The following is a 27,935-nucleotide window of genomic DNA, read 5'->3' on the forward strand; positions in this document are numbered from 1 at the left end:
TAAATATGTAATATAATAAGTGCAAAGTGAAGGAAGGAAATTTTTCCCTGGTGGTTTTGTAACTCTCCAAAGCCATCACTGGCATAAAAAGGCTAAAAACACACACAAAATCTGCACAGAAAATAGCAAATTTTTCAGAAGGTTCAATTATTAACTTTCCGGAATAGCAGGTTATTATTAGCCTAACAGGAGAAAGCAAGACTTTGGTTTCAAGAGTCAACACTAGATGCTCCTGCGATTGTTTTGCAATATCTATTGATTGCAAACGCGATTTCCAAGCACCTCTCCAACCCCTGGCCGTTTCTCTTCCTAATGACCCTTTGCGCCTTTTCCCTATCCCAGAAGCAGTTCTGTTTGTTTCAGAAAGTTCGGAGGCCCGGGAGCGCTTTGTTTCCGACGCACCGCTCAGCAGCGCCTGGGCCACGTGCTCGCCAGCCCAGTGGCCTAGAGGGGCGGGTGCAGGGAGACCGGGTTCTGCCCGGGGAAGGCTGCCGTCGGGGCCGCGGAGCGCGCACGTGCTGGCGTGAACCCTCGAGCTCAAGGCAGAGGGGCAGGAAGACCGTGGATGGCAGGGAGTCCCAAGTCCTGGGGACGCCTGTTACTCACCCTCGGCTGTCGCCATTATCCGGAGTGGTCTGGAAGCAGCGGCAGCTCTAGGAAGAGACGCAGGACTCTGGAAAAGAGGAGTGATCAGAGAGGCTCACGGGGTTTGGGAAGGGAGGCACGGCCCACAGACACGCCCCCGGCGGGGCCGCGTAACCCAGAGTGCCCCCTCGCGGTCTCTTCGAGCACCACCGCGGTGACGGAACCTCGGGGGTCTCTGCGGACCGAGAGGAACTTGGACTCCGGGAGCTAGCGCCTCCCGCAAGGCTTCCCGCCGCGCAGGCGCAGCGACGCGGACCATGCCCCGCCCTGCGCGGGCGCAGTTCCAGAAAAGAGGAAAAGTGGCGCGCACTGGCGGCCCCTCCCCACCCTACAGCAGCTCGCTGACTTGGCCCCCTCCTCGGCAGCGAGAGTGGCTCAGAGGTTGGAGCATACCAAGTAGTGACGGCCGGGGGGAAAGCATGTGGGGAGGGACATATAAAATTTACATCCTCTAGGAGAGAAATGACGTTAACCCCGCTAGTCTCATCATCTCAGTCTTGGGTGCTGGAAAATAACGGAGATTCCCACGTGCAGAAAAATGATCTTCCCCCAGGGCTCCGGTGGAGGGCTAGCTCCACCCCCACAGGGCCTTCGACTCCGCCCCTCAGCCGCGGAGCCTCTCCCTCCGTCCTCGCTCATTGGTGGGCCTGTAGGGGCGGGGCAGGGTGGCGGTGGGCGAGCTAATCACTCTCACTTAGGGAAAGCACGCGCCGCCGCAGTAGCGAGGGTCGAGCAGCTGGTTAGGAAGCGGCTGCAGCTGGCTCGAGCTTCTGAGGCTCACAGGCCGAACGAACAACTGGTTGCTTAGACCCCTGCTGCAGCGGCGGGTCCCTCCACGTGCTTTCGGCGGCGACATGGAGCTGGAGGAGTTGGGGGTCCGAGAGGAATGTGGCGTGTTCGGATGCATCGCCTCAGGAGAGTGGCCCACGCAGCTAGATGTGCCGCATGTGATCACTCTGGGACTCGTGGGGCTGCAGCACCGGTGAGCGACTGGGTGAGGGGTGGGGATGGCGGCGCGTGTGCTTCTCCATCTGCCCGAGCCGCTTCCCGCGGCCGGTGTTGGCGGTCTCGCGGGCGCTTGAGGACCGGAGGCCGGATCTCTCTCTTACCTGGACGGGTACCTGCCGGTGGCGTCCACCGATTGCCAAGGAGGGCGAGGGGGCTACCTTGCCTCCCTGGATTTCAGCCTGTCCCCCGCAACTCTTCATGCTCTTTAGGGGCTCTCCCCTCTCTTCCGGTGTCGTGCACCCCTCCTTGGTCTGGCCAGTTTATAAGGCTCCGACTCGCTTGGACTAGCCCAGTCGAGGTTCTTTCTTGACTGCTTGCGGGTTTTAATCTCCCAGAGCCTGGAGCGGTTCTTGTGATAGGCTTGTGTTGGGTGACTGCTGGTCCAGGACCTACAATACACCTTGAGGTTTCGCGCGGAGCCTGCAGCCACCGCAAGCTTTTGTTTGCAAGGGCAGAGCTACTGGGCAGATTGTGTATTTGAACGTAGGCATTGGGAACTTAGGGATTCAAACCCGGGGAAGCTGAATTAGTTTGGTGTTCAAAAGGAACTACCGGTTCTAGATCTCATATGAATTAACAGAAAATAACCCAATCACAGGGAATAGTATATCTGCAAAAAATTCATTGGTAAACGTTTTAGATAACGAATGAAAAGGTTGGTAGTAAGGAAATGCCAAAATAACTCCCCTCTTTAAAAGAGGGAGAGGAGAGTAGTTCCTGTCTGACAAGATACACGTTGACTTTGAAAAACTGATAGATCCTTTGAGTTAAAAAATAACTGCTTCTGTGATCTTTCCATTTTCTACTAACTGAACTAACTGGAAGTTGATATAAACAATTTCTTTAAGAAATATAAACCTAAGTTTGGCATTATCACTGAAACTATTACAAAGTTTCCATAAGGCAATACCTCAGCAACAACTTCTAGAACAGTTAAGGAACTTGGCAACAACGCTTATCAGCAGTATGGGAGCAATATGTATAAATGCATTCCAAATGATTAGCTTTCCCTCACCAAACTTAAATTAGAAGTAGTCTCTTTGCTTTTTCCAGGGTCCTGAATACTTGAGTTTGAGTTTCACATCTTGTGTACTCCTTGTTTTCTAAGAGCTGAGAGTAACTTAGAATCTGGGATGAATCAAAAAGAATATTTCTAGTTTGACTTACTCTAATCTTGGATAATTGTGGGTTGACCATAATAGAAATCTTATTTTAAAATACATTTACATTATTGAGAGGATTATATATAATCCAAGGAAAAACTAAAAGCTATTCATATGGTAGTCCAGAGCAACATTAGTTTATAACATTCTTCGGAGAAGTTATTGTGGATATTCTGTCATGGGAAGAGGTATAAAAAACAAGGGATCTTTAGAGTTGCCTGATGGTCTGTGAGAAAGAAATGAACTGACCTTGAATTTTTTTTTTAACTATTTATTTTTTAGCTAAAATAACTCAGAAAGTTCATCCCAAGATCTCCTCTTTAAATGTGTGTGTAAAGAAAAGGGGGGTGATTTTTTTTTTCTTTTTAATGAATAACTTCATTCCTAATTACATGCACTTTTCTGCAGTGGCTTTTAAGTGAAAGGATTATGAGATAAGATAATACAAGGTAAGGGCAATAAAAATGTGATTACTACATGATGATAGAGAAAATTAAATGGATTCTATCAGGCTGCTTATTTGATGGAGCAAGTATTTGTTAAACTGTAGTACTGAAAATTGACCTTGTGATATTTTCAATAACAGTGGCAAGAAAAACAGTAGCTTCTGGGGAAGAAAGGTGTTAATGGAAAACTATTTAAATTTTTCTTGTGTAGGCATAGAATCATTAAGGTTCATTGAGAGGGCTGGTTCTTACCCATAATCCTATCCAATTCAAAATTTTAAATTAGCAAAAGTCCTCACCCTTTAGGGAAACTGATTCTGATTCCAAGAATATGAAACTTCTTTATGCCTAGAAGATAAAATCTTCTGCTTCTCTAAGCTCGTAGGTAGGGGTCGAAGGTTAAGAAATAATGCTTTTAATAGGATGGTTAAACAACAAGGTCCTACTGTATAGCACAGGGAACTATATTCCATATCCTGTGGTACCAATAATGGAAAAGAATATGAAAAAGAATGTATGTATATGTATAACTGAATCACTTTGCTGTACAGCATAAGTTAACCCAACATTGTAAATCAACTATACTTCAATAAAATAAACTAACAAAAAATGTTTTAATATGGCATTGAATCAAGGAATGTCAAAATTAGAAGCCTAGATAGGTTGTTATAGTTTAATATAGAGTTAGTTATATACAGTGTACACTGGCAAGTGGTGGTTTGTTGCAGAAGGCTCTATCTACCTCCTCACCCTCCTCCACTCAATGGCTAGTTTTAAAACAACAGCAACAAGATTCAATTGATTTTTTTTTTGCCCATTTTTGATGAAGGGGTTTATGCCTTACACGTTTTCTTCCTAAGACATGGAATCTAGAAGGTGAAATTTCTATCACTTTTGCATTGTATTTGGTTCTGTTTTTGTCTTAGGCATAGACATTTAGTGTCAGGAATAACAGAACACCTGAAAGTTGTAATGTTATGTATTTTACATATAAAAACAAATGGAGTATCAATTACTAGACAGTCATGTACTGGATGCTTAATTCAGATGGGTTTGTCCAGAAGTACTTCTTTTTAGTAGTCTGGCTATTTGCAGATTTATACCATAGCTCTACTTTCTGTCAGGGGGACTTTTCAACGTTAAACTAACTAGTTGTCCTCTTCAGCTGTAAAACTGTGTGTGCATGCTTGTTTATGCCAGATTCATATAATCACCAAGTGCTTTTTCAGCCCTAAAAATATTAGTTCAGTGGTTTGCAGAGTTCCGGACAAATCACACACCCCCTCACAGATCAGAAATCTTCATCTTTAAACCACAGTCACATTTTATGGAGACTAGAATGACATGGACATATTTGAAGATTCCATAAAAGGAATTACTAAAATTTCATAGATTTATCCCGTGAATCAACTAGTTAGCCTTTCCTTGGTTAGTTAGGAGACGAAAATGCCTTTCAGTGAATTATCATTTCCCTGGGTTAGGAATTGAACCCTACAACTGATAAACATTTTCATACTTTTTCTAAAAATTTATGACATTTACCTGATGAAGTTGGGTCACGTAGGGGGTCTCCTGACTGCAAAAACATTCTGTACAATCTTTTGGTTCTGTTGTTCTTTGAGGAAACTGATTTGCAGTGATCTCAGGAGCAGTTTTCTTAAGAGATACTGCCGCTGGTTCTGCAAACAGAGTATATAACGTATCACTAGAAAGGCACTTGCGAGATAGAGAGATGCACTCAGACCAACCTGGGGAATTAGTTCCCAGTTATCTTCATTTAGTTTGTTGGAGAACACAGGAGTAGATTATCAGAGGACTTGCTTTGAGTTGCATATTAAGGCTGGAGTTAACTTTTTTGATTTTTATCTCTTAGAAATAATGACCAGACGTGTTACATTCCTATAGTGTTTTACACTCCCTTAGTTGGAAAAGTGACTTATCCCCAAAAGGGTCTTAAAGTACTACTGCTTTGTCATTCTGGTGAGTACTGGGAACAGCCTCTTTAACATAAGACTTGAAATCTAGTCCCAAGTTTGCTAGTAACAGTTTGATCTTGGTCAAGTCTCCTTAATTTCTGAGTCTGGTTTCTTATCTGTTGGGCTAGACTTATGTATTTTAAAGGTCCAGTGCACAATTCAGTGTATTGGGAATGATACTTTTGTGTGGTTAATCCTTAGCAGTTTCCCTTTTCAATAGCGTATCCATTAAAGGGCATTAAGAGAAGGCAAACATGGGGCAACTCGTCTGATTTGTAATTTATGTCAAAAAGTGGAGAATAAAATCTTCAGCTCACTTGAGGTATAAGCATTGTTGGCAGGGCTGGGGGGCAGTGGCTTCCTGCTATTCTCCAATACTTTATTCAAAAAATATTTGTTGAGCTCTTCCTGTGTGTATGCAAGGCACTGTGATAGACACTAGGAATACTGTACTACACAGGGCTGATGTGGTCCCTGCCCCTCACAGAGAGGCAACGGAGCAACAGCACAGACTTCTCTATGCCTCCATTTCCTCCTCTGTAAATTGGGGATGATGATGACACCTATACCTCATAGGGTTGTAGTAGGGATTAAATGCGTTAATATATAAAGTGCTTAGAACAGTGCCTGGATATATGCATACCCAGTGACCCTGCATCCCACTCTTGGGTGTATACTCCACAGAGGTGCATACATATGTTTATTGGGAGACATGCACAAGAATTTTTATAGCAGCATTATTCATAGTAGCCCCAATTTGGAAACATTGGATAAAGAAGGTAGTGGGATGTACGTTCCTATAATGGAAAATTCTACAGCAATATAAAAGAACAAACTCCTGCTACAAGTAAAATCATGGATGAATCTCACAAACAATGTTGTATAAAAGAAGCTTGACATGAAAAAATACATACTAAAGAAAAAGAACATACTGTATGATTCTAAAACTAATCTGTGGTGATGGAAGTCAGAATATTGATAACCGTTATGGGGGCTAAGAGGATGATTAATGATGAAGGGGGGCCTCTAGGGTGCTGGTAATGTTTTATATCTTGACTTGAGTAGTAGTTCCATAGATGTCTTCACTTTGTAAAAACTGAGCTCTTTAACTATTTATGTGAACTCAAAACAATTCGATAAATTATAAATCTATATGCTAAAGTTGGATCATCATAGAGATCCAGAGAGATGCAGTCATTTGCTCCGTGTTGAATTTTTCGGGTAGAGAGACTAGAACTCAGGTTTTCTGAGTCTCAGACCAGTGCTTTTTCTTATATTCTCCGTTTTTCTTCTCTGTGCTATACTATAGTATGTTACCTTTCCTGATACTTATAATGGGTCAGTTTGGAATTACAGCTCCATAATTAGCTGGCTTCTGCGTTTGGCTTATTTGTAGAATTATCAATACTAAAATGTTACAGCCATTGCTGGCTACCTTTGGAGAAAACCAAAATTCAGAACTTACTAGTTTGTGGGGGGTTTTCCTTTTATACCCTAGTCTTCTAATAGCAATCACTGAAAAGTGTAATTTAAAGGCTCACGATAAATGCATAGTTGTGCAGAAATTTCTGATCTGGGAAAGTTTCTGTTTACTTTCTTACTTGCACTCTTAATAAGCTATGAAAGAAATCATTTTTCAGCATTTTTTGCTCTCACACAGCTCATAAACAATGTAGTCTAATTTGTCAAGGACAGGAATAACCATCTCTTATCAGGAAAAAGCTACAGAAGTTTTTCTCAGTGTGGAAAAAGTTGGCATTTCTCAGACTCTTACCGTCTTCATGTGCTTTTCTCTTGATGCTCAAAGTTCTTGGGTTTTTGGTATGACTTTCAAATAATTCTTAAACAAGAGAACATAGGAGAAGAATCATTATATGACATCGTCTAAAATACATTAGTCTTCAAGCATTCAAGTACACTAAAGTTAGAACATTTAAGCAGTTGGACAGATGAAGAAATGAGTTTAAGAATTAGGAATATTTTGGTACAAGATTTGAAAAGACATTGAAATTCTTGACTTATATTAGGTATGTGATTTATAATAATTTAGGGGGTCATTTGAACATAAAATAGTGTTAGGAATTTATTATTGAAGAATTTCTTGCTAAGTTAAATGCAAAGGGGAAAGTTTATAGTATTTTCATTTTGAAAGGGTCAATTCCAAGGTTACCATGTTTCCATTTGGCAGTTCTGAGAGATGGTTGTCCTAGGAGGCCATCAACTTCTTCATAAAATCTCATTTTTCCTTGAGGGTTGCCATTTTTCTTTTGTAAAACTCTGTATTCATATTTTAAATTTTTGTATTTGGTACGACATTGTTTCCAGTCTCTGTCTATTCCAAACTGCATTAGTCTTCTGGCGATTTCCTCAAATATTTCTTTGTTTCTTGTGGCCCCTTCAAGCATTTGCTTAATTTTTTCGTCAGACCATATGTTTATAAGTGCTCTGACCTCATTGTCACACCAGTGTTTTCCAGCCTCTGTGTCGCTCACTGTTATAATCTGTAAATGACTTTTAGCATCTTCTAAAGGAATATGATTACCTATGAATCGACATGAGTTACAATTATTCAAACTTTTAGATACATCCTGTATTTGAATATCATTCATTTAAAACAACCTGGATTGATGTAAAGCACTGAGAATTTCAGTATAAGGATCAATTTTTGTCATATATTCATATGCAAACAAAATATTTTTTAAATTATAAGGCAGACTAATCCCCAATATTAGTGAGAATAATTTAGCTGCTTTTCATCAATAGGTATTCTTCATTGGATATTTATGAATATGGAGAGTCTCTGTATTTACAGATTTTTTTAGTAAGAAGTGGGAATAGGGACTTCCCTGGTGGGGCAGTGGTTAAGAATCTGCCTGCCAATGCAGGGGACACGGGTTCGAGCCCTGGTCCGGGAAGATCCCACATGCCGCGGAGCAACTAAGCCTGTGCGCCACAACTACTGAGCCTGCCCTCTAGAGCCCGTGAGCCACAACTACTGAAGCCCACGCGCCGCAACTACTGAAGGCCGCGCACCTAGAGCCCGTGCTCCGCAACAAGAGAAGCAACCGCAATGAGAAGCCCGCGCAGCGCAACGGAGAGTAGCCCCGGCTCGCCGCAACTAGAGAAAGCCTGTGCGCAGCAACGAAGACCCAACGCAGCCAAAAATTAAATTAATTAACTTAAAAAAAGAAGTGGGAATAGACATTTTCTTTACTCCCTACCATATTCTCTACCAACTCAGGTATAATGAGGCATTTGGGATAATACATAACAGAGATCTTCCCTGTAGCTATTTAAACTGGTATATATTAGATTTTCAGTATCAAAAGAACCTTTAAAATTCAACAATGTATATGCTGTACCTGACCCAGTGATACTGTGCAGTGCTGTAGGGCCGCCCACCTCTTCTGAGGCAGTACTTACAGTGTCTTCCTCTGTCAGAAAACAAACAGTAGCAATTTAAATTTGTTGTTCACAGAACCCTAATCTACTTTTGCAATTGAAGATTGTGCTGAAAAAGTAGTAAGACTGGATCCCAGCATCAAAACTGTAACCTCAAAGCCAGGAATATTTGCCATCTGTAACCAAACTTTAAGATGCCCTTATAGGATTCACCACCAACACCAAAATGTTGGAAGTGTTCTGCCTTAAAAGTCTCAAGGCAGTATGCTCTGTTTGGGAGTATGGAAGTGCTTTGTGATCCAATTTGGTAACGTCTATCATTGTTACATTTTAATGCCTGCCAAAGTGCTCTTATATCTCTTTTTTCATTTGATCCTCATTTTAACTAAGAATGATCCTTATTGCAGTACATATAAAGGAATGAAAGACTCATAAGATTTTAAGTGGTTTTAGCAGTTTTCACATTCAGATGTTAACAGCAGACAAGTGATAAATATTTTAAGGAACTTAAAATGCTTAGCCCGGTAAATATAACAGGGATTTATTCTAGTGGACCAATATATGTTTAGGATGTTTACAAGTCAGATGTTTGTAATTTGGGGAGAGCTCCTCATATGGGTATGTTGGATTGTTATGCTGAAGTACAGCAATGCTGTGACACTCTTCTTTTATCCCAGCTGTACTTTCCTATACACTGGGACATTTTTAAAAAAATCTATATTACTAAGATTAGGCGTCTAGTTGCTTGCAATCATTATTGTAAAATTAGACAAAGGTTTGTATTAGTAGATCTGCGAGGCAAAAATGTAGTTAAGAGGGCAGTAAGCATATGCAGCAATGGGTATGTGGAGATTTATATCAGGATAGGACCTGATCTTCTTATTTAGGACATGTCTGGACTATGAGACTAGGATGAAGTTTAGCTTCTGGCAACATCAAGACCTCAAATGACAGGCTGTACTCTGGAGCCACATAAGGCTACCTAATAAGCTACTTTTTTAATTGAAATTTTTATTGAGATAATTATAGATTCACATGCAGTTGTAAGAAATAATAGAGATCCCTTCTAAACTTTGCCAAGTTTTCTCCCATGGTAACATTTTATAAACCATAATATTCTGTTACTTCAAGGATACTGACATTGGTACAATCTGCCACTATGATCCTGATTTCCCAGATCTTATTTATACTCACTTGTGAATGTGTGCATGTGCACTTGCAGTGTGCATTAACTTCTATAATAATTTTATCACCTATGTAAGTTTGTGTCTTTACTATCAAGGTCAAGATACTCAACAGTTTCATCAAAAGGTTGCCCTTTTATAACTACACCTACCACCTCCTTCCTTGCCCAAACCCTTCCCCTACCCTTGCCCCAGTGGTTACTTTCGGAGAGCCCAAGTCCAAGGTAAACTTTGAGCTCAAATCTCATTTCAGCAAAACATGAATTTATACTTAAGTGAACATTTTACTTACGTGACTAAAACTGTCAGTTCCTAGGCTGAGGCACACGTTCTATTCCAGGAAATAACATTTACAGAGATTAGGTATTATGTAGAAATTTTGAGTAATTAGTTCTAGACAGTAAAATGTCATATGTTGGGGGGGGAGGGAGGAATTCCCTAAATTTAGTATCTTTTAAGGAAAGAGGAGCATTTAGTTTCTGTTATGTCCACCCCAACTGTGTGTACGGCAATTCAATTCTGACACTAATTGCCCAGAATTAGCATCAGACTCTGCAGTTTTAAGGACTCAAATCTTCCACAAGACTGCCTTTACTTCACATGCCGGCCACACTTCTGGCTGCCTGGCTATAAATTCAGGGGGTGCCATGACCTCCTCAGGTTCCATAAATTTGCTAGAACGACTCTTGAACTTAGGAAAGTGCTATACCTAGGATTACAGTTTTATCATAAAAGAACTCAGGAACAGCCAAATCAAGAGGCACGTAGGGCAAGATTTGGGAGGGTCCAGGATGCAGGATGTGTCACCCTCCCAGCGTATCAGTGTGTTCATCCAAGAAGCTCACCTGAGCCAAAGTTTTCATCAACATGATTGATTTATGGCATGACCTACCTCCTGGAGGTCAGGCTGGGCCAAAATTCCAACTCTGATCACAAGGGTGGTTTTTCTGGTGACCATCCTGAAGCTACCTAGAAACCCACCCTGGATCACCTCATTAGAATTAAAAACAAAAACAAAAACAAAAACCCAAAACACTTCTACCACTAGAAATTCCAAAGGTTTTGAAACTGTGCTAGGAACTAGGGGCAAAGACCAGACATAAGCTTTATTTTGTCACAGCTTTTTAAAAGTTTATTAAAGTATAAACAGTAAGAATTAGAAAAATGACACCTTTTTAATTAACAAGTTGCCTGTGTTTAAATTTATCGGCTTACCTACGTCTTAGCTTTTTTTATATACTTATAATTTTTTAAAAGTTCTCAACACTGTTTCATATGACTAAAGTACATTACAATATATAATAATTTTACTGCTAAGTTTATCCAAATTGTATACAAAATATACAGAAGTGTTTAAATATTCCATTTTAAGGAAAACTATAGACTAATCTTCAGTCTGTTAAAAGAAATAGATGAATTGGAGAAAACAAAATGCTTGGCACGCCTTTTGAGATACTAATAGATACTTTAATGCCCTCTGCTGGCCATCACATTGCTAATTTTTGTGAAATTGCCAGGGTAGTGAATATTTTAATTTTGGAAATACATTTTACTACAGACAAAAGGAAAATAATTTTAAGATTATTCTTAAAAGAACCATGTAGTCTTTCACATGTGATTTTTAGGCTGACGGTAAGAGTGGCCTCTAATAGGATATATGTGCCAGTCTCTACCCCTCTGAGTTGATCTACCTGTGACTGTCCTATACTAGAAAGCAGTGACTTTGGCCAGAATGCCAAGGTATTGAGGTATTCTACCTCATTTAAATAGCAACTGATATGGAGATTCATTAAGGCAATTTAATTTCTCCATATTCAGAAGAGACAGGTAGCTAGCTGATAAGATTGTCAAACACAAATTTCCCTTCAGACAACCAGCCCTTTCTCCCGCGGTAGCTTTCTGATTCCTTTTATCCTCTGTTGCCTATGCTCAGACAGGGAGAAAAATAAATTTATTTAAGATCCAAAGAAGTAGTTATTCAGTTTTCATGGGCCATTTCTTTTTACTTATTTACTTAGGCATAGCCTAAGAGTTCTATGATTCTTTCCAGTGATTAATTTCTTCATATTTCATTGGTCATACATTTTTTAAGTGATAATTTGCTGGAAGTAGCTGATTTTTCTACCCCGAGTGGAATCAAATTGGATTTTATGTATTACTGTCTTCAGCCATCTGCCGGTATTATTCTCTAAAACCATGACAACCTGGCTGTGCTTGATGATCTTCTCTAAAAATACAGGTGCCTGAATCCACTCTACAACACACACTAAACCAAAATCTCCAGGAGTTCTAAGTTGGGAACTACTTAGTTATCCAGAATTCAGGGGTCCACAGCTCTAGCTGGATTTTTATTTGAAATACGAAAGAAGCTTATAGTATACTTTTAAGGTAGGAAAGTGTTACTTTTGGGAGATAGGTTTTATGACCAAGTGTCAACATTAACAATATGGAGCAATGGCAACTCCGATAATAATATTTATTAGTAAAATGTATAAAAACAAAATGAGGTGACCTCTACCTATTGATGTGAACTTTTTTTCTAAAGATAAATATCCATGTCTTTAACCTCAACAGAACAATCTTCCAAATAGTGGACTGGCAACTTGTGCATCAAGAGGTATATATTGCAGGTGTGCCTAAAATTCTTGCCTATTTAAATTGTTTTCATATGTATTTAGCTGCTGAGATCCATGTGGGTTTATACCTTTGCTTTTATTTTCATCTGAAAGTTTAAAATAGCATTATTTCTAGAATGACTCTAAACATCCTGTTTCATATTTTCTAAATATATTCCATACTAACATGTAAACATACCAAACAACTTTTTAAAACCTATCAGTTTACATCCGACTTAATATTTTCCTTTTACATATAAAAAATTATCTTGAGGTGTTGTCCTTAAGTGAGTTTTCCAGAGGACTAACAAGCTTACATCTTCTGAATGCTAAAGTTTTTAACTTTTTTCATGGAAATCCTTCTGCCTTATTAAACACTATACGTAGTAATCTGACTTTAACTCCTAATGACAAGGGCCATTGCAGTGATACCTTAAGAATCCTTAGGAGCACAGAGCTTTGTTTACTTTTGTTGTCTCACTCTAGTCAGCTGCACATTCCTGTCTAGTTAGTCTCCTTAATTTCCCTCCATTTATACCTGTCAGTGTTCTGGCAGCTATCCTTTCTCCCATCAAGCTTTTTATCTGAAGTTTGCCAAGACCGTGGGGCACCTGATTTTTTAATCAGCATTGGTCTTTATACTTTCCAAGGCTTTATGAAGCTTTGGACTGAAAGACTACATACAAGGTCTGTGATGGCTAGGCTTCTGCTTGGGGGCTTAGTGATCCCCTCTTCCCCCAATTTTGGTTTGTGTAAAAGGCAAACCATCCAAGAAGAAACACACACTCTTCATCCCCTTACTACCCTATACCCCAGGGCAGTGGTTCTCAAATTTGAACATATATCAGAATCACCTGAAGTACTTAAGAGATTGCTGGGCCTCACCTTCAGAGTTTCTGAGTCTGGATGGGGCCCAAGAATTTGCGTTTTGAATAAGTTCCCAGATAATGCTGGTGCCGCTACACTTTGAGAACAACAGCCTTAGGGAACTTTACTGTCATTAATAATTTCCACCTTCCATTTCTGTATTTTGGAAATGTATTATCGAACAGTACTTCATAATGTTATAACATTCTCGTATATGTTCTTTTTTTTTAATAGATCTTTATTGGAGTATAATTACTTCACAATACTGTGTTAGTTTCTGTGGCACAACAAAGCGAATCAGCCATATGCATACACATGTCCCCATAAAACTCATCATGAAGACCTCACCCTTATGACCTCATCTAAACCTAATTATCTCCCAACGGCCCCATCTCCAAATGTAATAACAGTGGGGGTTAGGTCTTCAACATACGAATTTGGGGGTGACACAGTTCAGTCTGTAGTAGCATCTTATAATAACATCTTATGTATTTTGTCACAGACCAAAAAAAAAAAACAAAAACGAATATTGTTTTACCTGTGCCAGGGCTTTGTCTCATATCTGTCTCTCTTAGGTCTTCTGACATATTACTGACCAAGTCGTCTTCAGCTGCATCTCCAGCAATGACTGTATGAACATAGTGGGATATATGGTGGTTTGTTTTTTATTCACTTTCAGATTTGTGTTTTAAGTTCTGATATATTATTTTCCCCTTTAGAGTGAACCTGATACTAAAAACTATGGTTGTTTACTTTTCTGTAGCTTAGATTCCCCATCCTTAAACATATTTTTTAGTCTTAGGTCACTATAAATATCTGGTGTTACAAATCTCTTACTAGGTCTTCTGACATAAAACTGACAGTCATCTTCAGCTGCACCTCCAGCAATTACTGTATGAACATAATCAGGCCGCTGCTGTTGGGCTACTTGATCACCAGTTATTTTACATTTTAATTTTAATGGGGGAGATGTATAGTTCTCCAGCAGACCAGTTTCTTTTCTTGTCCACCAGTGAAACATTTTAGGACTTCTCACCACCATTTCCCAATCCTAACTCTCTATCATTTCCCTCTCTTTCCCGTAGACACACACTCATACTCTTAAGAATTAAGACTGCATCATTTAATGATGTTAAGATCTAGAAACATTATGTTTGGTAGAGGTCTTTAAGAACGTCTTGTCCAGTCCGCCATTTTACATAGTCAGGTCTAGAGGAGAGACTTGTGAGTTCAAAGTTCCACAGAGACTGAGTTAGAACTTGGATTTCCTGACTCCTGGCCTAGAACTCATGCAGTTTATTTCATGCTGTCTGTCATGTCTTTGTGTATATTGCATCTCAATTCTTTGGGTTAAACTCATTTTGAAGAACTTTATGATGTGTCCCAGGACAACTCACACTTACAGTCTCACAAGTTTTGTATTTTTCTAAGTTTTTCACTGCCCCTTTTCTGTTTACTCATGATTTTACCACAACTAGTATGAAAATTTGCTTTAACTTCTGCCATCTGGAATTGCATTTTTGCTTTATTAAAATTGGTCTTTTTAAACTTCTAGAAATTCAAACTTCTTTCCTCCTTCTATGTAACTCTGTACTATTCTCTGTGTTCTGATCAAATATATGTGAAATCTGTTTCATGATAAATTGAGCAATTAGCTTGTTGAATAGCAGTTAATGAAACCTATTTAACTTAGACTGTATTCATGTATTGACATTTTTTTATATGGTAGCATGATGTTAAGATTACTTTTCTTTGCCTTCCTACCTGTCTGATCCTCTTCCATTTTTACATTGGCACATCCTGTGGCTTGCTTTCCATCGTGGGATTCCTGTTCTTGTGAGTTTTCTGTTTTACTGTGTCCCAGAATAGCATCCAACTCAGTAAAAAATTTCATACTCTTAGTCATGCTTAGGTCTTGAGCCATTCTTACAATCTTGTATTCATGTTTTAAGTTTTTGTACTTTGTTCTGCACTGCTTCCAGTCTCTCTCTATTCCGAGTTTCTGAAGCTCGGCAGCAATTTGTTCAAATATCCTTTTATTTCTCACTGTTCCCTCTAGTTGTTGTTGTATGCCTTTATCAGACCAGATGCCTATTAGAGCCCTGACTTCTGGCACAGTCCAGTGTTTTCCTCCTTCATTTGCTACAGCTGGAATGAAAGTTGGATTATTAGGGGGTTCCATTATTGGTGTAGAGTTACCTGTACCGGGTGGGGAGGGAAACAGATATATGGGTTACATACGTCAGCTAAGATAAATAATTGGATGCAACATTAGTAAAGGAAGTAATTTTCTCTGTAGGAGATGGAATGCAAATCATAGCTTAGCTTTTCTCTTAAACTAGTTGGGAAATGGAAGTACAGAACCTGAATCTGTTCCTTACCGTGACAGTGACTGGCTTTAATAAAGCTGTGTTTTTAATTAGTTACATTTCGATCAACTTTCTTCTCTATCGTTTCTTTCTCTTCCATTCCACTCCTTTAGTATGTGGGATGTATGTTAGTATATAGTGAAAGTCGAATATATAATTTTGTAATATTTATTTGTCAAAAGCAATAAATATAATTACATAAGAAAACAGCTTGTTGAAGACAACTTTTTCATGATAGGTGTGAGCAATTTATCTCCTTCCCATGCTTTTTCTTTATCTAATGGTTTCCATTTGCTGCATATCAGAATCTCCTAGGGAGCTTTTATAAACCACTGCCCTCACCCCTCATCCCTGGATTGTGATTCTATTGTGCAGTTCAGGGTTGAGAACCAAGAATATTCATGAATGAAGGGCTTGGAAGAGGCACATTAATAACTGGTGCTTCCTACTCTTTGTGAAAATAAAAGATGTCCCATTGGTTAAAGACCAAATGCCAAAGTGAAATATTATATTCCTTCAATGCAAGGAAATGTGCCAGAAATTTCATAATGCATTAGGCAGAATGTCTCCACTTAGTTATAAATCCTTTAATAACTTTGTATTACATCTCTGGTACAGTTTTGCAACTCGTCTTATGGTAATGGCATTACTTGACATTATATTGGTTATTTAACAACCCATTATCTTGTTTTTCTCAGATTTCATGTTTAATAAAAAGGTAGTTCAGACCTCAGCATCCATAACATTACTCATTAAAAAACACTGTCGTATTTACTTGAGGTACGGAGTTGTTTTTATTTTGTGGTGTATTTAATTTCTTTTCTTCAAGATGCTTTTCAGTCTTTTTCCATACTTGGATTAACTTTCAGTAAGAATTTAGAAGCAAGAAGGAGATTTATGTTGACTTTTTGGGTGAATAAAATCATCCTTGACTTCATTATGGATTTGATATTATTTACTTTCAAATATAAAATTCTGGTTTTCTTAGACCCCAGGAATGCTGAAGTCATATGCTCATTAAATATTAGGCACTTACTATGTGTAATTTTGGCCATCAGATTCCTTACTATGTTTAAAGAATAAAGATTGGAGGTTTGAAGGCTAATATTTCCAGGCAATTTACATTTTGTTAAGGAAATCATTTGTTTTAGAAATGATTTTTTTTTTTTTTGTATAGGTTGGTAAAAAAGAGGGAAACATAAATTAATCTTAAGTGTTTCTACCAGGAAAACGCATCCATTTTCTCAGATTTGAAACCAATCTTACTTTCCAATTTGAAATTGGATCAGTTTCATTATATATTTGGCCCACCATACCATACCTACCTAGTTCCATTGGTCTGACATGAGAAACCAACAGTAAAGGATTTCCTGGGATGTCTTCCTTGTCTACTGATGTAACTGACATTTTGCCTGGAAAGAGAGAATTCCTTTTAGAAGTAAGTATGAAGGAAAATTAAAATTGGATTATAACTTATAATGCTAATAGTTTGAGTTGAATTTGTTCATATTCATGAAGGATTATAGATTTAGGGTAGATGCTTTTTGTAATAGTGGTATAATATGGTTTAAATATTTATGTACATAAAGAGAAATCTAATTTCTTCCATCCCATTGACATTTTGAACTTCCACTAGAATTGTTTGCTTATTTTATAAGTTTCTAGAGATGGTTGTAGTTAGTTTTCAAATTAAATTACATCTTTAAAATGAGGTATTTTCTTTTTTTTGTATTTTAGGTGCTTTAACATAGTTGGCCCTTTAAGTGATACTGGTAATGTGAGAGAGAAATCCTGCAATGAGATAATCAGAAAATCTTGTTTTATTGTCATATATGGTCAAATAGCTGAGTTTGTATGTATCTTATGTAACTAGTTGATGGATACATACTAAACTTTCCAGAAATTAATCTAAGTTTTGCTTAAATGGACCAAGGAATGTACCATTTAAAAGAACCATGCCAGCCTTGAAATATGAAGACATCCTTCCTTGATCTCCTTATATCATTTCCACATGTTTTTCTAATTTTGTTTTACTGAGTAACAGAAATAGCATTATATTTTACATTAGGAGATCAAATGTTAGGTATGATTTTGATGGTGTAAACGTTCATTTTAAAATCACTATTCACCATTATAATTACAAGGCATTACATTAAAGAATAAGAAAATGAATGCTGTTTATCATCTTAAAGATTATACTGGGGATTCTTATATTAAAAAAAACAAGTGAAAAATAAGGGAAGTATCAGTGTTTTCAAATGGCATAATTACATAAATTTAAAACTCAAAATAAAAATTGTCAGTTTTTAAATCAAGTTTCATAATTATTTGAGGCTAAATTGCAGTTAGGGAATGTTTTGGATTTAGTTGGGAATATGGGAAATAAAAACCTGAAGTTACATAAGAATTCTCTTTAGAGAGAAGAACAAAAGATATTCATATCCCCAGGTAATTTAACAACTGAGCTTGATTAGAACAGCAAGGAAAGGTAGGGTTTGCTATTCTGTTATCTGCTTTAGGGCCTACTTTCATTTACTGAAAAGGTCCTGGAGCTGAACATATAGATGGGGGGAAAAAAGAGAAGCTCTCTCTCCCCAACTTCTTCAGGGGATTTCTCTTTTTTTTCCCTTAGGTTGGTCATTCCTAGCATGAATCCCAAAATTGCATGTCGGGGCCCCATGGCATGGAGATTTTAAACTGAAACACTTAAGTCATTATTCCTAATGCATTTGTATATAGGAAGAGGAGGGAAAGAGAGCGGAAACTTTCTTTCAGTGAAGGAATATGATTTGGCCGCAGTCAGCCAAAGGTATTCTGAGGTTGAGGATAATTACAATTTCCGGAACATGAAGCGTCTTAGAATTTGTATTTGGGTCTTTTGCCAAGGCTCAGTCAGACTACCTGCTGCCTAACAGAGGGGACCAGATCCTCTGTCCTTACCCCTTGCGTGAATGCGGTTGATCCCAACAGTAGAAAAGGCACATTCATTTCCTTCCCTTCCTCTTTTTACCCTACACCAATAAAAATTCTACTGCTTCCACCAAAAACACCAGAAGACATTATAAATGAATTAGACCTGGAGAAAGGAGAGCTTTCTAAGCCTTAGAAAAGAAACTATGTGACTATGTTAAAACTTTCAACTTTTGTGGGTTTAATAAAAATCAGCCAAACTTGTAAGGCGAAAGAGGTCATGCAGATTTTTCTAAGACCTCAATTGACATGAACAGTCAATTTGTAAAACTGAATAAATATGTAGGAAAATGTTCCACAGCACTAGTAATTAAACAAATGCAAAGTAATTTATTGCATACACTGTTGTACTCTGTTCTTTATTAAATTAGCATACTCCATTATTTATTAAATTAGCAAAGTCTCTCCCCCTTTCAACCTCACTCCATAATCTTACTTGACAGGGTTCTATAAAAGGGACAGTCTCATTGTTAAAGTACAATTCTTTTGGAAAGCAGTTATTTTAGCAATATGTTTCAAAGTAATTATACCCCCCCGACCAGAAATTGAACTCTGATAGTCTATCCTAAAGTAATAATTTTAAATATGGACAAAAGATAATTGATTGTAGGGAATTCCCTGGCGGTCCAGTGTTTAGGACGTGGCGCTTTCACTGCTGGGGCCCAGGTTCAATCCCTGGTCAGGGAACTAAGATCCCGGTGTGGCCAAAAAAAGAGAAAGGTAATCGATTGCAGCATCCGTTATATAAGGGGGCAAAGACCCAAACTCTGGTATATGCACTCAGTTAAATATTATGGAACCATTAAGTAACATTTAACCCTAAATTATGGTCAATTCTGGGTATAATTTAAAGATTATTTTAAACGTAAACAAAATGCTAATTTTTTTGTAATTTTATAATTTAAAAAATTGTATAAAAACAATCAGTGGTATTGTGGAAGATAATGTGAGAAGGGCCTGAAAACTAGGGAGGCCAGTTAAGAGGTTATCCTAATGTTCCATGCGATGATGAAGTTCTGGATGGTGGTAATGAAAATGGAGCAGAGAGATAAATTTATGAAACACATCAGTAGATTTTTTTTAAGGACTTAGTGACTGACAAAAAATCAAGGTTGTCTCAAACATTTCTATTTAAGTGACCAGAAATACAGTGATAGTAAGGTGGAAGCAATTTGTAGGAGGATCAGTTTTGATGGGGAAAGAGAGTTGGTTTTAGAACTGGGTGTTTGACATACCCTAAACATACATGGTTAAGGTGTATTGTGGGCCCTCTGCTTATGAGTGAAATGGGGCCATGCAAGTAGCTGAAAGGGCTAGAAGGTCCCATTAAGAAGTGGAGATACTAGCATCACATCTTCATTACGCCAATCTGTGGTTAAATCAAGCCCTTTCAGAAGCTCAGTGAGTGATTTACTTATTGTTAATCAATACTTAAAGCATTTAGATGATGATGAGTGCAGAGTGATTAACTGAATAAAATAATATAATTACTGTTTAACTTGGTAATGACTGCAAAACTTTCTCAGAATTTGGTTTGGTATTAGAAGTGTAAAGGCAGTAAGTTGGGTGGATTTTTTACCAAAGGATTTTATTATTGAGCTTTAAACACGAAGTTCAGATAACCCAAGTTAACTCAACTGTAATCTCTCATCTTTAACCCCCCTTCTTATTTGGTACCTTTATTATACAACTTACCACTTGCTTTTGGGTTACATTTATTCACAGTTCCCTCCTTTCTGTGGTTATATCCCTGAATGCATGTAACTCACTGCTTTGCACACGGTGTACACAGACAGTAGGTATTAAACAGATTTTGAATTGAATTGAACAACTCTGTTCTTAAAAATAGCTACTCTAAGATTTTGGCCATGGGAGAAATCTCATTACTGCCATTGATTTTTCCCAATTTGCCTAGTGATGCATTCAGCTTTCACAGTGAGCAAATTCTATGTAAATAGTGTTGGGTTTAACAACACAACAGCTCAAGAACCTTGTTTTAATAAGGCATATATTATTTTGCAGATATTGTATATTTTGCAGATTAAAGGTTTGTGGCAACCCTGTGTCAAGCAAGCCTGTTAGCGCCATTTTTCCAACAGCATGCTCGTTTCGGGTCTCTGTGTCACATTTTGGTAACTCTCAAGATATTTCAAACTATTTAATTGTATTATGGTGATCTGTGATCAGTGATCTTTGATATTACTGCTACAACTCACTGAAAGCTAAAATGATGGTTAGCATTTTTTTAGCAATGAAGTATTTTTTAATTAAGGTATATACATTGGGTTTTTTTTAGACCTAATGCTGTTACACATTTAATAGACTACAGTATAGTGTAAACATACTGTATATGCACTGTGAAACCAAAAAGTTTGTGTGACTTGCCTTGTTGGGATACTTGCTTTATTGCAGAGGTCTAGAGCTGAACCCACAATATCCCTGAGATATGCCAGTATTTAAATCATTTAATCATAAATCATTTAATCTATCAAATCTATTTGTTTTACTTACTGTTAAAATGGAGATGTTCTTCCAAACAAGTATTGAAGTTCTTTATCAGTTATTAGTACTTTAGTGCTTTTATTTATAAATTTAGGAAAATGGGAACATAATATAGAGCAGAAAGTTCTGTCTTATTTGGAGCTGTGGGAAAACAACAGTTGAGCAATATTTTTTTTTTTCACGACTCATAAAATTAAGACTTAAAATATTTTCAGAACCCAATCCATTTTCCAAAAACTGCATCAACATGGGTAAGGAGCAGTTGGCACTAGCAGTTGGTGTCATTTTAATGTGTTTTTTCTGTATTTTACAGATTTTTTAAATGGTTGGCATTAAACTCTTTTTTAAAATTAATTTTTACCTTGTGCAAAATAGCATATACATAACAGGTCAGTTATTTTTCTCAACCTTGATATTTAGGCTATATTTATCATATGGACTCAAGTCTGGTTCTTTTACAGTTTGTTAGGTAAAAACAAAAGAATGGTACTTTTTCTTTTTACCTTCAGTGATCTCTGGAGCTGTACTTTGGCTCAGCGTTGCCAGGCACCTGTCATTTGCATCTTCCTCTGTTAATTGTGTGGCAGGTTCATACTGCAGGATCGCATCCAAATCATGGAAGAACTTCATAGTTTTAGAGCTGTCTCCAGAGTTGTGGGCATATTTAACTGTTCTGTATTCATATTTGAGATTTTTGTACTTTGCCCGGCACTGTTTCCAATCTCTGTATACTCCTAGTGCTTGCAGCCTTTTAGCAATGTAGATAAATATTCCTTTATTTCTCAGTGTTCCATAAAGTTGTTTTCGTATATTTTTTTCTGCCCAGATACTTAGCAAAGCTTTAACCTCTTCCTCAGTCCAGTGCTTTCCTGCTCCACTCTCCATGTTGAAAGTGACCTGGAAATGATTCACTATTTCTAGCCAAGGTTTTGTTTCCTAGGAAACCAGACGGCTGGTTGTCAATAAGCTCTGAAGAGCTGAAAGGATCTAGTTTAACTGGTTCAAGCTGCCTGAGGGGAGTAACTTGAGAAACTGCCAAATAAGCAGGCTTTGTGATTAAAGAAGCCTGGACCTAAATGATTCCTAATGTTATTCATTTCAGCTTTAAAGGAAAAATTACCCTTGAGAGGAAAGGGAAAGAAAACTTTTTTTGTGTTTATTTCTAGTTTACTATATGATTGTTGATTTTTTGTTTGTTTGTTTTGGAAATGGTTGGCAGAGGTTCTTTCTGCCCTAAGGTTTATGGCTAACATTTTTATTTCTCCTCTGATATGAATCACTTAGTCTTTGAACATTGGTTAACTACAAACCACATCATTTCACTAAACAAATAAATCCTAAGTCACAAATTATTCATTTATATAGGATGTAGAGTATTATGCATGTCTGTTTTCAGCATAATAGTTCATAGTATTTAAAGCATTGGTAAGCTTTTAGTAAAATTTAAAGCATTTAGTAAAATCACTTCAATTTTAATTTTTTAGATTTTTACTTTGCAAGTACATTTAATATTGTAGTTTTTCATGTCATTAAAATGTCTGAACAATTACAATTTTGGAAAAGATCCTTTTTACCAAATAAATCATGTATTAATTGTTAATGTATACATACATATTATGGTAGAGATTTACTTTTTATTTCTACCCTGATATATATTCTTTGGAACAAAAATTTGTTAATAAACATCTAGTATTTATAGCACTTGTTCAGAACTATTAAAAATTGTTGAGCACTTTGAACCTTTATTGTATCTTTTGAGTTTGTACTCCACTGTGGTGCAGATCCTCTAAGTCTTACCAGTGTGTTACCCTACCTAGCTAGAAGCCTAGCTTCTGGCTTTCTTTGTATCATCACCTAAAAATACTAATGCAGGAAATGAGATACAGAGTGCCTCATCAGCTTGGGGTTTTTTGAAGTAGCATTTATTTTCTGAAGACAAAAGTGATAGATATTTGTCAGAAAAAATTTGATGAGTGCAAAAAGCAAAACAAAACAAAAAAATAAATTTTGTTCATAATTCCGGTACCCACAAGCATTTTACCTGCTATTTTATTTGGAGCTTTTTATTTATATCTACATACTCAACCTTATTTAGAGGTCACATAATACAGAGGTTAGAAGTACAAGTTTTGAAGTCAGATTGTCTGTGTTCTAATCCTGGCCGTGCCACCATTCTCTGTGTGGCATTAGACAAGTTACTTCTGTTTCTTTAGTGTTGTCCTTTTCTGTAAAATGTGAATGGTAATCATAGTACCTACTTCAGAGGATTGTTTTCAAAGCCTAATAAATTAGATCATTCATGTAAATGCTTAGGACAGTGCCTGGCATATTAGTTAGAACTCAGTCTCATCTGCTGCTATTGCTAATTGTTGTCATTGTCATCATCATGACATGATGTGGAAGTGGCACTAGTGCTAGTAGCATTTACTGTGTTGTCAGACTGAGTTCATGGATGTTATTGAGAAAAGTATGTTTCATAAAAGTCATTAAGAAGCTTATCAATGGGGTAAATTTAACAGCTGATACCTTTTTATATTCACAGGGGTCAGGAGAGTGCTGGTATTGTGACCAGTGATGGGAATTCGATACCAACATTCAAAACACACAAGGTATAGTTAAGCATTAAAAAATGTTGAGTATAAAGGTAACAATAGCCCAAAGATAACTAGTCTATAGTGGTGAGGGGAGGAACTTTGAATAAAAATAATCTGTAATTAGAAGTATAGTTGACCCTTGAACAATGCAGGTTATGGACGCTGACCTTCGTGCAGTCCAGTATCTGCATATATCTTTTGACTCCCCCAAAACTTAACCACTAATAGCCTACTGTTGACGGGAAACCTTAACTGATAACATAAACAGTTGATTAACACATATTTTGTATGTCATATGTATTATATACCGTTCTTACAATAAAGTAAGCTAGAGAAAAGAAAATATTATTAAAATCATAAAGGAGAGAAAATACATTTACAGTTTGGTACTGCCTTTATCGATACAATAAGCTTTGTTGTCTTTTTACAAGATAAATTCTGTCGGTACCTATGTTAATGTCTTAACAATATAGAACACTGTATATGTTATATGTATTACTAACACTAGACCTGAAAAATGAAAAGATAATGTGAAAAAATTCATATTGATTGGTATAACAATTCATGCATTGGTAACAAAGAAGCAGCAATATGATTGCTTTATGGTTGCCTAGCCTATACACTAATAACTGAATCGTTATAAAATATCACTCACTTTATGCCTATGTAAGGATGGGCTATCCACTTTAATACCGGTCTTGCACATGATGTTGTACACGATGACTACTTAGGCAATGGTGATGGTGGTGACACAAAAATGTCTCATACGGTTTTTGCTGTACAGTTACTAGATTTTCACAAGAAGACTCTCACACGTCCACAACAGATAAGTTTATTAACTGTACAGTATGTTGATGATTCACTATTCATTAAGTGGAAGTGGATCATCATAAAGGACTTCATCCTAGTAGTCTTCATTCCTAATGAGTAGGCTGAGGAGGAGGAGGAAGAGGAGGGGTTGGTCTTGCTGTCCCGGGTGTGGAAGAGGTGGAGGAGGTGGGAAGGGGAGGCAGGAGAGGCAGGTACACTGTATGTAACTTGATGGGAATATGTCATAATTTCTGTCTGACTTTTTTGCTTTTTTAATTTCTCCCAGAATGTTTCTATGTGGTACCAATCGTTCCACGGTTTGCTTTAGTTTCAGTGCCTGTATCATAGAAGGGTCCATGTTGTAAAAGAAGTCCAAAAAGAGTCTTGAATAATCGGAACCCTACTGCCAGAGTGTCAGTTTGTTTCTGGCACTGCTTCTTCTGTGTCTTATTCCTCATCATCTGGCACTGGTTCGAAAGCACTCATCTCCACCAAGTCATCTTCTGTTAATTCCTCTGGTATGGTGACTGTTCGCTGTTGAATTTCTCCAAGATCCTTATCTTCACCTTCATCCCACACAACTTCATCCCATCCCATTTTTATTTATTTATATATTTATTTTTATTTTTTATTTTTTTGCCATATCCACAATCTTTTTCATGATTTCTTTGACTGGTTCTGTCGTAAATCCTGTGAAGTCGTGCACAACATCTGGACACAGTTTTCTCCAGCAGGAATTTATTGTTTTGGGCCTGACGGCTTTTCCAGCTTTTTCTCTAACAACAGCGGCATCTTCAGTGGTGTAATCCTTCCAGTCTTCCATGATGTTCTTTCTGTTGGGTTTGTCTTCCATGGCATAGACAGTCCTCTCCATACAGTACCTTGTGTAATGAGCCTTGAAGGTCCTTATGATCCCCTGATAGGGAGGCTGAATTAGAGATATGTTTGGCGGCAAGCACACCACTTTGACCGCTTGGGTCTGACCGTGTTGAACTCATGGGGTTCTGGGTGGCAGGGGCGTTGTCCAATATCAAAAGAACTTTAAAAGTCAATCCCTTACTAGCAAGGTACTTCCTGACTTCAGGGATAAAGCATTGATGGAACCAGTCCAGAAAAAGTGTTCTTGTTGTGCAGGCTTTCTTGTTGTACAACCATGAGTTAAAAGACTAGCAGCCGGACTTCCCTGGTGGTGCAGTGGTTAAGAATACACCTGTCGGGCTTCCCTGGTGGCGCAGTGGTTGAGAATCTGCCTGCCAATGCAGGGGACATGGGTTCGAGCCCTGGTCTGGGAAGATCCCACATGCCGCGGAGCAGCTGGGCCTGTGAGCCACAATTACTGAGCCTGCGCATCTGGAGCCTGTGCTCCGCAACAAGAGAGGCCGCGATAGTGAGAGGCCTGCGCACCGCAATGAAGAGTGGCCCCCGCTCTACAGAAAGCCAGGGAAGCCACAACTAGAGAAAGCTCTCGCACAGAAACGAAGACCCAACACAGCCATAAATAAATAAATAAATAAAAATTTGTTAAAAAAGGAATACGCCTGTCAGTGCAGGGGACACGGGTTCAAGCCCTGGTCCAGGAAGACCCCATATGCCGCAGAGCAACTAAGCCCGTGCACCACAAGTACTGAGCCTGCGCTCTAGAGCCTGTGAGCCACAACTACTGAGCCAGCATGCCACAACTACTGAAGCCCGCACGCCTAGAGCCCGGGCACCGCAACAAGAGAAGCCACTGCAATGAGAAGCCTGTGCAACACAACGAAGAGTAACCCCTGCTCTCCACAACTAGAGAAAGCCCGCATGCAGCAACAAAGACCCAACACAGCCAAAAATAAATAAATAAATAAATTTATTTATTTAAAAAAAAAAAAAAGACTAGCAGGTGCTGTTTATCTTTTCCCCTCAAGGCTCGGGGGTTAGCAGCTTTATAGATAAGGGCAGTCCTGATCCTAAACCCCACTGCATTTGCACAAAACAGGAGAGTTAGCTTATCCCTTACTGCGTTAAATCCTGGTGCTTGCATTGCTTCACTTCCTTACTGATAAATGTCCTTTGTGGTATTTTATTTCCCACAGTAGGGCACTTTTGCGTTAAAACCTGTTTTTTTTTGCATTAAAAACCTGTTCAGGCAGATATCCTTTCTCCTCAATGATTTTCTTAATGCTGTCTGGGAACTTGTCTGCTGCCCCTTGGTCTGCAGAAGTCACTTCTCCTGTTATCTTGACATTGTTTAAGCTAAATCTCTTCCTAAAAGTATCCAACCATCTTTTGCTGGCATTTAATTCTGCAGCTTTAGATCCTTCACCTTCCTTTTGCATTGCCATCATATAATGACCTCACTTTTTCTCGAATCATATTAGATAGGTATGCCTTTCTTATAACAATCATGCACCCACATAAAAGCTGCATTTTCAATATGAGATAAAAGGGTATTTCACAAAAAGTGCAAGATTTTTGTGCCTGCTGGTGTAGCTGCAGCGACGGCTTCACATATTTCCTTTTCTTTTTTTTTACAATGGTCTTTATGCTGGATTCATTTATCTTGAAATGGTGGGGCAGCCGCAGCTGCAGACCTCAATCTACAGTACACATCAAGCAATCCAACTTCTTCTTGTAAAGTCGTGACTGCTTCTTGGGAGCACTTTCAGCATCACTAGTGGCACTTTGTATGGGTCCCACGGTGTTACTCAAGGTTTACGGTATTGCAGTAAACACGAAGAAAAATACGCAGGAACTGGGAGAGGAGACATTTTACTGCAGTAGGCAACTTGAGGTAGAGATGAAGGGCTCACCCGGAGAGGATTAGTGTCACATGGCATTTTAAGTGGGTGCTTGCAGCACTTGAGCTCCCTGCAATATTAACAGGAGGGGGCTCCGAAATTATTACAGTATTACTGTACAGACTGCAGTTCATTTTATGCAGTTATGATGTAATACTGCACCTTTATGTTTGTTTACATTTCTCGAAACAGCAAATAGCACAGTTTATGGTTTATGTTTGTTGTGTGCATAAGTTTTGATAAATGTTAACATTTTATAATAGGATTGTGTATATTTTGTGGTAGTAAATGATAAAATAGACTAGTATCTACATATATTTTATTAATGACATACCCATCTTTTTCTTAATTTTTTTCAGTTACTCTAGGCTACACGGTTCATCTGCCAAGTATTTTTAAATTGTTGCAAATCTCCAAAAAAATTTTTCTGATATATTTATTGAAAAAAATCCATGAAAAAGTGGACCTGTGCAGTCCAAGCCTATATCGTTCAAGGGTCAACCATTTCTATTTGTCATTTCTATTTTTATTTCTCTCCCAGTGATGATTTGCTAGACTGACTCAGACAAGTCATTTATTTGAATACTTTAACATGCTTTAATTTAAA

General features: G+C 38.1%; 2 protein-coding genes across 4 annotated transcripts in view; one reads left to right on the forward strand and one right to left on the reverse strand.

The window, feature by feature from the left end:
* PAICS (phosphoribosylaminoimidazole carboxylase and phosphoribosylaminoimidazolesuccinocarboxamide synthase) overlaps positions 1–22,032 on the reverse strand; it is a 51,214-nt gene extending 29,182 nt beyond the window's left edge. The window contains exons 1-9 of one of the 3 annotated variants that reach the window (XM_068542896.1): positions 21,651–22,032; positions 17,001–17,087; positions 15,071–15,454; positions 13,845–13,934; positions 8,601–8,672; positions 7,409–7,780; positions 7,013–7,078; positions 4,805–4,941; positions 607–673 (exon numbers count right to left, since the gene is read on the reverse strand). In XM_068542896.1, coding sequence (XP_068398997.1) covers positions 607–673; positions 4,805–4,941; positions 7,013–7,078; positions 7,409–7,780; positions 8,601–8,672; positions 13,845–13,934; positions 15,071–15,454; positions 17,001–17,087; positions 21,651–22,032 — 1,657 coding nt within the window. Of the gene's footprint in view, positions 1–606; positions 674–4,804; positions 4,942–7,012; positions 7,079–7,408; positions 7,781–8,600; positions 8,673–13,844; positions 13,935–15,070; positions 15,506–17,000; positions 17,088–21,650 lie in introns of all 3 variants that reach the window. The other 2 variants (XM_068542895.1, XM_068542897.1) reach the window with 2 other exon arrangements.
* The window catches only part of PPAT (phosphoribosyl pyrophosphate amidotransferase), a 36,433-nt gene continuing 9,845 nt past the window's right edge, over positions 1,348–27,935 (forward strand). Inside the window, exons 1-2 of the mRNA XM_068542898.1 lie at positions 1,348–1,627; positions 23,690–23,756. Coding sequence (XP_068398999.1) covers positions 1,500–1,627; positions 23,690–23,756 — 195 coding nt within the window. The 5' untranslated portion in view covers positions 1,348–1,499. The remainder of the gene's footprint in view (positions 1,628–23,689; positions 23,757–27,935) is intronic.

Source organism: Eschrichtius robustus, chromosome 4 (genome assembly GCF_028021215.1).
Source record: "Eschrichtius robustus isolate mEscRob2 chromosome 4, mEscRob2.pri, whole genome shotgun sequence".
Lineage (NCBI taxonomy): Eukaryota > Metazoa > Chordata > Mammalia > Artiodactyla > Eschrichtiidae > Eschrichtius > Eschrichtius robustus.